General features: G+C 37.6%; 2 protein-coding genes and 1 pseudogene across 2 annotated transcripts in view; 2 read left to right on the plus strand and 1 right to left on the minus strand.

The window, feature by feature from the left end:
- Positions 1-7,171, plus strand: part of St13 (ST13 Hsp70 interacting protein) — a 31,219-nt gene extending 24,048 nt beyond the window's left edge. Inside the window, exons 9-12 of the mRNA XM_015501880.2 lie at positions 667-783; positions 4,778-4,826; positions 6,192-6,325; positions 6,784-7,171. Coding sequence (XP_015357366.1) covers positions 667-783; positions 4,778-4,826; positions 6,192-6,325; positions 6,784-6,912 — 429 coding nt within the window. The 3' untranslated portion in view covers positions 6,913-7,171. The remainder of the gene's footprint in view (positions 1-666; positions 784-4,777; positions 4,827-6,191; positions 6,326-6,783) is intronic.
- On the minus strand, positions 2,689-4,645 carry LOC107155856 (annotated as a pseudogene).
- Positions 7,172-10,736: 3,565 nt separating the features above from the next.
- Slc25a17 (solute carrier family 25 member 17) overlaps positions 10,737-11,779 on the plus strand; it is a 56,779-nt gene continuing 55,736 nt past the window's right edge. Inside the window, exon 1 of the mRNA XM_015501882.2 lies at positions 10,737-10,924. Coding sequence (XP_015357368.1) covers positions 10,871-10,924 — 54 coding nt within the window. The 5' untranslated portion in view covers positions 10,737-10,870. The remainder of the gene's footprint in view (positions 10,925-11,779) is intronic.

The raw sequence follows: 11,779 nt of genomic DNA on the forward strand, positions 1-11,779 counted from the left end.
AGTCCCCAGGAACCCCACCCTCCCCCCCCCCACAAAAAAAAGTTCACCCATGGGTATTTGCTTTCTTAATCCCAAAAACAATTTGATGAGACTGAATACTTAGTTTTTTTTAATTTCTTTTTTGTGGTGTTGGGGATCAAATCCAGGGCCTAATTAAGCATATACTCTAACTGCTGAGTTATATCCCTGGCCCCAAGACTAAATGTTTCTGGCCCCCTCCTCATTTTATAAATGACACAACTGTGACCAACTCCTGTTTTGTGAGTTTCCAGTGTCTGCTTTCTCATGACAAACATCATTAATAATTTTCCTACTGAACTGAGCTGTAACTGAATTCTTAACACTGTGTACCTGGTAGAAACTATCAAGCAAGAACTGTTCTGACCTTTGAAACTTATTTGTTGTCCTTTATCATACTCAGTTAATTATTTGAGATTATTGCATTTTTCTCTATCCGTACATCCCAGACTTCATTGTGTCTTGTGCATTTGCGTTTGGTCTTGTTAATGCCTGAATTTGTGTTAGGTCATTTCCTATAAGATAAATGTCATTTTTATGAACTACCTATTGAATTAAACAACTCTCCACAAAGAAAAGTAACTTAAAAACTGTGTTGCCCTTAGCCAAAATTTGGAGCACACTTTACCTATGGTTTCTGATTTCTAGGCCCAGAAAATTGCTGAACATCGGAGAAAATATGAGCGAAAACGTGAAGAGCGAGAGATCAAAGAAAGAATAGAAAGAGTTAAGAAGGCTCGAGAAGAACATGAGAGAGCCCAGAGGGTAAATTTTTTTAGTTAAGCCTGAGTGGAACATACTGTAGATCATAGTTTTGAGATATTATTCCTACTCCTAGCCACTTTATTTAATGCTGGCTGAAGTTCTATAGAGTGATGATATTACTTTAAAAGGAGTCTCCTTTCATTGTTTCCAATGTGTGGGGATAATTTTAGTCTTTAAAATTTTTAAGTTGGCTTATATTTAACCAAAGTGTGTTCTTTTTATGTTTTTCTAAAGTCAAAAATTTTAGGCTGGGGGTGTAGCTCTAGTTCAGGGGTAGATCATTTGTCTACCATGCACTGGGCCCTGAGTTCTATCCCTAGCACTCCTTGCAAAACTCCCCACCCCCAATTTTTTAAGTCAGAAATTTCTCATAATCAAATGATTAAAATTTGGCGATATTTTTTGTTCGGTTTGTTTGAACAGGATTTGCCCTTGTTTCTTTTTTCTTTTTCTTTTTTTCTTTTCCTTATGAAAAAGCTTATGTGTAAAACACTTGAGACTATTAATATTTAACTCATTCATACAACTTCAAAATAACAGTTTCATCAAGATGATCTCTACCAACAATTTTCCTTTAAAGAAGTCTGCAAATTTCAGAATGGTTTAAGTTGACATACTGTACATGTTAAACTTTGAAAGAAACTACTAAAGTTTTTGCTTTAAACTGGAAAAAAACTATGGTCAAAAGTGTCTTTTTAAAAAGAACTCTTCATCCTGCTGTTCCTAAAATTACACTCATGTTAACTGCAGAAAAAATATTAAAGCATACAGTAAACATTACTCTTAGAATAACTGAACAAAGGCATTAAGATGTATGGCTTTCTGTGTGATTGTTATTACTATCTATAAATAAAGTCATTGCTGTTTGACTGAAAAAGGTTTTTACAAAACTTCACTTCCAAAATTAACATTTTTATTAAATCAAGTTTTAAAAAATGTTCACTGTAGAAAAGTCAACAAGGGTTTTAAGAAAACCAGAATATACCTTTTTATTCAATATATGTATATATTAGCAGCAAACTACTTCTTTTTGATCTTTTAGTAATTTTAAAGAAAGCATAAATATGCATTGTGTATTAGTATGGAATGTCAGCGAATTCACTTTATCCTTTTTTTCTGTGATTTGGCCCTTCTACAAAATACTTTATGATTCCCAATATTAAGGAAAAACTTAGTTTTGACTATAAAGTAGCGAAACTGTGGCTGGTAAAATCTATTTTCACTACCATCATAGTCACATGCATTATTTTTGAAAATGACAAATGAGCATCATATAAATAGGGTAATTGTGTGTAAACTCAATTTTTAAGGTGTAATAGCAACCAACTTATATCATTTAGCATTTGACTTTTACTTTTTTAAAATTTTGGTGATATAAGTTTCATCTCAGCTAATGAGAAACACTGGCTATTGAAAGTTCTGTGGCAAAACAACTGTTATTCAGCTTGGTATTTCAGCTTACAAAATGATCAAACAAACAAGACTGAATTACCAATTGCCCCAAAGAAATAAGTTTTTTCTTGATATTTCCTTCTAATAGCAAAAAGGAAATGACTTTGCAATGAACTTTTACTTTTAAAGAGTTAACATTATTAAAGAAATCTAACTAGTCTTCAAAAATACTAAATGTTATATAAATACAGTTTTCTTATAGTTGAATACTTCAGCTATAATCTGTGTTTAAAAAATTTCCTTTGGATTCTTCCATTTAGCATTTCAAGTTTTCATTCTGCAACTCTTGACAACTGGCTCAGATTTGTTGTTACGTTTATATCCAGTCACGTCTTTCAGATTTTGCTATTGTGTGATACTTGGGTACAATAAATAGGAACTGCACCAAATTTCAAAAGCAACAGAATAATAATGAAAAATTCAAAAGTATGTAACATAAAAAAAGATAAAAGTACAACAGGGATTCCCCTTTCACTACATTACTGAGATATAATCCTTTTTATGCTTTTAAAGTAATGTCATAACTTTCATTTTTTAACTTGTCAAGAAGATGAAGTTTTTAGGTGGCCCAACCTTTATTTTTCAATTAAAAAATTTAAAATAATAGACTGAATTACTTTTATTAATATACACATCAAGTTACTGAAACAGTGACTTCATGTAGTTTTCCTCATAAAGATGGCACTTGCAGGTACAAAGATGTAGAGTTGTCTACAGGCTTCAGATGTTTACTTGAAAAGATTCTTCCAACAGCATTTTAATATTGGTTTCCTCATCTAGCTGAAGATTCACAAATTCTCCATAATCAAACTGATGTCTTTGATTTAGATGACTAACGAAATTTCTAGTAATCTGGCTAGTATCTCCCCAAGGAAGAGACACACAAATAGGACATGTCACAGGAACTATCTGAAATAGATGGTTACTGTTACAGTGATCAAGTAAACGGTATCTAGTAAAATTTGACCCTTGACACAAGGGACACTTAAAGGTGGGATGCCCAGAACTTGTATTCTCTTGGCAAGTTTCTGTGTTATCAGATGTGGATGTTTCACCCCTATTACTATTCCCTACTGAATCTTGAGATATCTGAAAGTTTGGAATGATGGAAGAAACACCATATTCATCCTGATACTTCCAAGATTTATAATGATGTCTCATACGATAGAATTTAATCTGTTTTGCACAGCATCTAAAGCTACCAGAAAACTTCCTCATGATATTTTCAAGATCTAAGACCCATTCTGTACACGCTCTTTCTCTTCTAATCACATTTCCACGACACAGGGGAAATGTATTCCACTTTCTCTCATTGCAGTCAGGAAACATTTTCTACAGAAACTCCACTCTTGTAGTAACCGAGTAATAATGAACAGAAGGGTAACACAAAGGGAAACTTCCACTTCAGTATCCGGAATCCTGTCAGTTATGTGCTGACAGTCCGCATGGGCGTTTTTAGCACCTCCTGACAGACTGGCAGTAGAAATCCTCTGTGTAGGCCGTGGCCGCGGACAGGGCAGAGGAACAAGGCGATGGCGGCAGCCGCAGTCGAGGTGGCGGTGGCGGTCCGGAGCCCAACTCCCTGCGCAGACCCCCTTGTTTCTTATATTATGATTCATCCTGGTTCAACATTGAATTCATAATTGGGGCAGAGCCTGGGGTGTTTATTTAGGTTATAAAGTCATAGAAAATTAGAAAAAAGAAAAATAACTTGTATCCACAGTATTGTTGAGCTTTTCTGTAGATTTCTCCTAGTTTTGGGGGGCCGGGGGATGTTTTTTTCTGTAGCTTTGAATTGGTTCTATCATTTGTCACTTCTGATATTGTTGAATGAAAGGACATAAAGCTATATAGTATAATTACATAATATTACATCCTAATTTTTTTGCATTTAATTTAAAGGTAATGCTTGATTTTTTTTAAGTCTCATGGAATATAATCTTTAGAAGTAATTTTCATACATTTATATGTCTTATTTTTTACCTGGGTATAAGGGAGATTTTATATATCTTTTCATTTGTCTTAAAAAATGGCAGATCTATAAACATATTTGTAGTGTTTGTCTAATTTTGTAGAGAGAATATGGAGAATTTGAAACTGGGAAATAATTGTTGTGGCAGTCTTAGTAATCTAGTCAAAGGCTTTCATTTTGGAGTTAAAACATTTAAGAATTTGTAATTTTTATAAGCAATTGCTTTTCTTGATTTGTTTTTCAGAGAAATAAAATATTCTATTTGAAATCATTAAAATAATGATCAACTTGCCTTGTAGATACAAGGCCCTGGGTTCAATGCCCAGTTCCACAGAATAATAAAATGATGATGCTCAATGAGAATTGTGTTGGAAAATTTGTTTTCAAAGAGGGATAGAGTGTACCATTTAATTTAGTATTGCCTTTTACATTTATCATTTTTTAAAAAAATCTATTAATGGCTTATTTTGTAATTTTTTTGTGAGAAATTTACATGGATTAATAATGTTGGCAGACTATGTACTTTTCCTCCCTCCTGTGATATAATTTATTTATTTTTTCTTTTTAAAGGAGGAAGAAGCCAGACGACAAGCAGGAGCTCAGTTTGGCTCTTTTCCAGGTACATTTGGAGAAAAACTGAAACTGTTAATACTATAAACAATTAAAATATGTTCTATTTGGAGGGCTCATGTGTGTAGAATGAGATTGACTTACGTGCTAAATATATTTAAGAATTTTTATGTTAGAAATAGTGTATTTTTTCCTCACAATTTGAGTAGTATATTTTTTTAAAATGACTATCTTATATTGGATTTTGAGTGTTACACTTTTATTAGTTAATTATGATGCAATTTAAATATTTTTAAATTGTCATAATGGAATTTTTGTTCTGTTATACAGTAAAACTCATGAGGATATGTAAAACACTATATTGTTGAGCTTTACAACTTACCAACAGGGGTTGGGGCAGTCAGTCCCGGGTATTGTCATAAAAATAACAAAACATTCTTCTTTTTCTGGCAAATTTTTTATAAGAAACAAGGCAATGTTTTGAATGATAACAAAGGACCGAAAGGCAGATAAAAGAGTGAGAAAATTATGCTCATAAAATGATTATCAGATACTTCCTGAATTGAAGCAGTTAGACCAGGTGGATACTTGGAAATTTTTTTTCTTTAAAAGCTATTTGATGTTAACTAGTTTTATTTTATGAAAGCTTTATAAAGTTTATTTACATTACTTTGCCACTGGCTAAAACTTAGTTATTTGGTTCAAAACTAGAAAATAAAAAGGTAGTGTGCTCAACAAATTTTAAAAACACAAAATTGAGTTTTAGCTCATAACTGTCATGTACCTTCGTTTTTAGAAAATGACCAAAGTTGAGGAAAAAAAGAAAAATGACCACTGATGTGTACTATTACAAGATATAATTTTCTGTTTGTGTGCATTTTATTTTCTAAATTGGAGAAGACTTTTCCTTTTATTTTTTTTATGGGTATGAGCTAAGTTTTCAAAGCCTTGGAGTCACCAGGCATGGTGGCACACATCTGTAATCCCAATGACTGAGGCTGAGGCAAGAGGATGACAATTTGAGAGAGCTGAGTCTCAAAATAAAAATGAAAAGGTGCTGGTGAAGTAGCCCAATGATAAGGAGCCCTTGGTTTAAACTGGTGACTTACCACTGAGCTACATCCTCAGTCTTTGTAATTTTTTTAGACAGAATATCAGATAAATTGCTTGCTGGCCTCAAACATGGTGATCTTCCAGCCTCATTACCTGGAGTTGCTGGGATGACAGGTGTATGCCACCACTCCTGACTTCAGCTTTAATTATAAAAGAAAAGTAGAAATTGCATTTTGTGTCTTGTTCAGATTAGACTGTTGACACTGCATTATGCTTACATGGTATCCTTAGTTTTTTTTGTGTTAAAGACTTGTTGGGAGTATAGATGATGTCTGTATAATTATTTGCTTTATTCTTACAGGTGGCTTTCCTGGAGGAATGCCTGGTAATTTTCCTGGAGGAATGCCTGGAATGGGAGGGGGCATGCCTGGAATGGCAGGAATGCCTGGGCTCAATGAAATTCTTAGTGATCCAGAGGTTCTTGCAGCCATGCAGGTAAGACTTATTAAGAGGAAATTTGGACTTTAATCGTTGAGGCATTTCTACATAATTCTGCAAAGTGATAAGGTCACTTAAACATTTTGCATTAATATTAGTTATCTAATAGCTAATTTTGTAGTTGGGACATTTGTAATGAGTAGGTTTTTAAGAATTGGTTATAGGACATACTCTGTAGTAGTTGGCAATTAGTAACATGTTATCTTTTTTTTCTTCCTTAAAGCTGTGTGTGCTTTATTTTATTATTCAGCTCAAGCAACACAGTTAGGCTTGACTTTTAGGTGCACATTAATAATATTTATATTTCACGGAGTGTCTGATCCACAGTTAATTTGACCATAGCAGAATTACAGGTCTAAATAAAGAGAATGGGGTTCAGGATCCTAAAGTTGTTGATAAATTGGGACACTTCTTTAATACTCAATAAATAAATAAACAAAACCCTCTTTTTACAGGATCCAGAAGTTATGGTGGCCTTCCAGGATGTGGCCCAGAACCCAGCAAATATGTCAAAATATCAAAGCAACCCAAAGGTTATGAATCTCATCAGTAAATTGTCAGCCAAATTTGGAGGTCAAGCGTAATGCCCACCTGACAAAACCCTTACTGAAGGAAAAGCAACCTAGATCACTTAATGGCTGTCGCAATAATACCAACCAGTGTACCTCTGACCTCATCAGGAGAGCTGGGGTGCTTTGAAGATAATCCTTACCCCTCTGCAGCAAATCCAGTTGAAGCATTTTACAATGGTTTGCCATTAGGGTGTTCATTCAGATAATGTTTTCCTACTAGGAATTACAAACTTAAAACACTTTTTAAACCTTAAAAATATTTAAAACTCAAGGGGGTGTTATTTNCATATATATATATATATATATATATATATATATATATATGAATTATATAACACATAATTATATTTATAAATGGACATTACACCTTTTTTGTTCATTGATTTGTATTTGGTGCTGAGGATTGAACCCAGTTGTCTCACGTGTGCTAGGCTAGTGGCTCTACCACTGAGCCACAACCCTAGCGAACAAATTCTTAATTGTTCATTATCTCAAGAAATTGCAAACCAAGCCAGGCATGGTGGTACATAACCTGTATTCCCAGTAACCATATGCTGAAGCAGGAGGAGCTCAAGTTGAAGGCCAGCCTCAGCAACTTTGCTAAAGCCTGTCAGTGGTAGAGGGCCTCTAGGTTCAATCCAAGTACCTGACATACACAAAGAATGAACTTTGTTAAAAGAATATCACACTTCATATGTACTGATTTGTACATCCAATAGGACATTTTCCCAGTAGTAAGTGATCTGGTATATTAAGTGCTTAGTTCACTCATGACTGGCTCAAAAATAAATTTTAAAAACTATAGTAATTCCAAGAAGTTAATTATGTGCCAGTATTTACAACTAATATAGTGTACTTAATAGAGCTTGTGCTTGGGGAGGGAAGTATTCTAAATAGCCAGGTGCAGTGGTGCAGGCCTATAATTCTTACTCCTCTGGAAGCTGAAATGAGTCTTCAGATTTGAGGCCAGCCTGAGCAACTTAGCAGAATACTGTCTCAATAAAAAGCTGGAAAAGTAAGTTTTGTAATCCCTAGTACCAACCACAAAAAATAAATAAGCAGTAAATAACAGGTAATGAACAATAGCTATAAAGAATAAGGATAATCTATCAATATAGCAGAAGATTTTAGGCAATTATTCAGTGAAACCCCGTGTACAATGCTAGTGGAAGCAAAGATTTATGATTTTTCTGTTAGATAGTTGAAAAATTCTTGACATTTAGTGGTTTATTGCCTTTAAAATTTGGGTTTTAAGTATTAGCCAAAAAAGGAAGGTGGTAAATAGAGTCAATATAACCATGCTGATGATGCTGGGCATCTGATAGTTAATTCATGTTACTAGAGTATTTGCAGTTTTCAGTGTAAGTAGCCTGACCACAGACCAGTGTAGAAGCAACATAAGTGGCTTTATCTCTACTGTGGTATAGGTGTAAACAGGAAGGGTTCAGGTTTTTAACACCCAGCATAAGTAGTGTCAAGGGATTTGATGTTTATTTAACTTGGTTATTTTTAAAAAAGAATAGTATTATTTTTGTAACTCAGCCATCTTTTGAAAATATTCTGGATACTAACAATCCTCAGAATAAGGAAGGAAATTTTTTAAAAATCAGAAACATCACAACTTCAGAGAAAATTCTATTTAATTGGTGGAGCTATGGAATTCCATTTTTTTTCCTCTTCTTTGGTATCGAGGATTGAACTCAGGGTCACTGGAACCCCAGTGTGCTGGAACCTGTGCTGTGTATGATGAACGGGTGCACCTGGCCCTGAGAGCTCAGCACAGGGACACATTTGGTCAAGGAAAAAACTTTCAGTATATGCTGCCCCGCCTCGGATTCCTTTTCTGCCTCATTCTCCTGAGCACAGTCGTTTTTGTGTTTTGGAGATTGAATTCAGGGACACTCAACCACTGAGCCACATCCCCAACCCTATATTACATTTTATTTAGAGTCAGGGTCTCAGTGAGTTGATTAGCGCCTTGCTTTTTGCTGAGGCTGTCTTTGAACTCAAAAATCCTTCTGTCCCAGCCTCCAGAGTCTGGGATTTCTGTTTGTTGTGTATTCTAATTATATGACAATGATTCTAATTTGAGCTCCCCACCACCATCCTTTTTGGGTTTTTTTTTTTTTTTTTTTTTTTTTTTTTTTTTTGGTTTTCGGCGGACACAACATCTTTTTGTTTTTGTATGTGGTGCTGAGGATCGAACCTGGGCCGCACGCATGCCAGGCGAGCGCGCTACCGCTTGAGCCACATCCCCAGCCCCCTTTTTGTTTTTTAGATGGAAACTTGCTAGGTTACTTAGGCTGGTTTTGAAAACTCAGTCCTTCCACCTCAGCTCCCTTACATGGGATTGTAAGTGTGTGCCATCACTCTCAGTTTGACAAATGATATTGAACTTTATTATTTATTTTGTACAGGCACTGAGCTACACCCTCAGCCCTTTTTTGTATTTTATTTAGAGATAGGGTCTTGCTGAGTTGCTTAGGACCTCACTGAGTTGCTGAGACTGGCTTTGAACTTGGGATTCTCCTGTCTCAGCCTGTCTCAAAAAGGACTGGGGATACAGTTCAGATGTAGAGAACCCCTCGACTCAATCCCCAGTATGGCAATAAGAATACATTTTATTTTCAGATTCTGGTTTCTACATTTCAGTATCTAAATTATGTATTTTGACTTTCAGTCCATCTTTATGTCATGACCCAATGGAGTGATAGGACTATTCCTGAAAGTCATTCCAGGGCAGGTCATCTAGCAGTAACTTAATTCTATACAACAGATTAAAGCCAACCAAGCCCTTCGCTTGTGGCTACTGTAACACCTCATGATTAAATTTGGCAAAAACATGACCACCTTAATATTTTTAGGGCTTCTCCTGGGGATTAATATGGTAATGGGCATAAAGCACTGGTCTGGAGTATAGTAAGCACTCATGAGCTGTGACCGAGGGCATTAGAGAAGTAAATATATATGCTGGTATTGAGCTTTACATAGAGACAGGTGACAATGATAAAGAAGGTAAAGCAGTTGCCTTCCTGAAACTGTTTTAAAATATGAGTAAGGTTAAAGGTTGAATGTTTATTTCATCCCATGTTGTTAATATCATTTTCTAACATGGAAACCAACATTTTCTGTATTTTATAAGATATGTCCACATAAATTAGCTTTTGTAATACAAGTTGGATTGGTATTAACATTGTCATTTCTCAAAGGAGGAAACCACGAAGTGAAATGACTTTCATAGTTGCTATTTAGTATGCGGCTCCCACCTGCATCTGGTAATTTTGATCTTCTGAAGCTAAAATTGTTTTCCCCTCCCCAGGGATTTTCAGAAGGGAAAATCTTGCCTAATCAACATCTGTTTCCTCTTGGTCAAAAAAGTGACCTTCAAAATTGAAGAGACAGGCTGGTGTGTTGCTCAGTGGTAGAACACCTGTCTAGCATGCACCAGGTCCTGGGTTCAATCCCCAGCGCCAAAAGGAGTTATGTTGCAGAGAAGGGAAGACTGGAGTCCAACTGAGTCTCCTCATCTGTTGTCACCAACATGTCTTGTGGAGGTGAGTAGGGAAAAGAGACCATAGGAATTTCTGAGGTTCCCCAATGTTGTGGCTGTAGGCTGAGGCTAGGTCCCGGAATGCGAGAGAACTCGGGTCAGACCCAAGTGCCTGGGCACACAGACTACTGGTATCCACCAGCTTCGTGCTTTGAGCCCCGGCGCCCACGAGTACCGCGCTGCCCCGCCCCACGCGAGCCCGGCGGCCAATCAACGCTCGGGGGCGTTCTCAGACCTGTTTTTTCCCGCCCCGGGAGGCTGCTCTTACGGGCGACTGAAGGCTCCCAGCGACCCGGAAGTGATTCTGAGAGGGTGGCCCTTGCGACGCCTACGCCCCCAGTCCCCGGCACTCCTTTCCTAACTCCGCGGACTGCGGCGTCTGAGGGGAAAGTGTAGCTAGGTCTACCTGAAGCCGCACCAATGTCCTCGGTGCTCTCCTACGAAAGCCTGGTGCACGCCGTGGCCGGAGCCGTGGTGAGGCGGGGTCTCAGCGCCCAGGCCGCAGCGGGGTGGCTGACTTCCCGGGACCGTTCCCAGGAGGAGGCTGGGGGAATGGGAAGAGAGGGAGCTCGGGTGGGTTTGTCTTGCCTGTGGGACGGAGAGGAACGGGTCACAGGCGGCGAGTTAGTTCAGGGAGTAGTTGGGGTGAGGGCCGGCGCTCACCCGGCCTCGGTCCCTGGGACACGACGTGGAGAAACGACAGCGTGGCCGCACGAACCTAGAGGGGGTCGGGAGGAAGGCGGTGCCGTGTTCTTCGCGCGTCATCCCCCTGCTGCACCCCCACCCCCCCGCCGTGGGCCGGTCGAGAACCTGGGTGTGGAACTGGGTTGCTTGATCCTCAGCTTGTCTGCAGCCTGTCTTGACACACTTGACGAGCTGCGGTACCTGGTAGGGTGTCTCTGACCGGCATCATGGGCAGGAAAAGGTGGGTCTTTAAAAACAACTGCAACAATCAGGATCCACCACAAGTGTGGTTACTGCGAGGCAGGCGCTTGGCTCCTGGACCTGTGGATGTCTAGGTCCATTCGACACCCGTCCCTTTTCTTTGAAACTTTCCATTCTAGACTTGAATACGTTTCTCTTCTTTTTCTTTTTTTTTTTTTTTTATTATTTTTTTTATTGTTGGTTGTTCAAAACATTACATAGTTCTTGATATATCATCTTTCACACTTTGCTTAAAGTGGGTTATGAACTCCCATTTTTAGCCCATATACAGATTGCAGAATCACATCAATTACACATCCATTGATTTACATATTGCCATACTAGTGACTGTCGTGTTCTGCTACCTTTCCTATCCTCTACTATCCCCCCTCCCCTCCCCTCCCC

The sequence above is a fragment of the Marmota marmota genome, unplaced genomic scaffold (assembly GCF_001458135.2).
Source record: "Marmota marmota marmota unplaced genomic scaffold, marMar, whole genome shotgun sequence".
Classification (NCBI taxonomy): domain Eukaryota; kingdom Metazoa; phylum Chordata; class Mammalia; order Rodentia; family Sciuridae; genus Marmota; species Marmota marmota.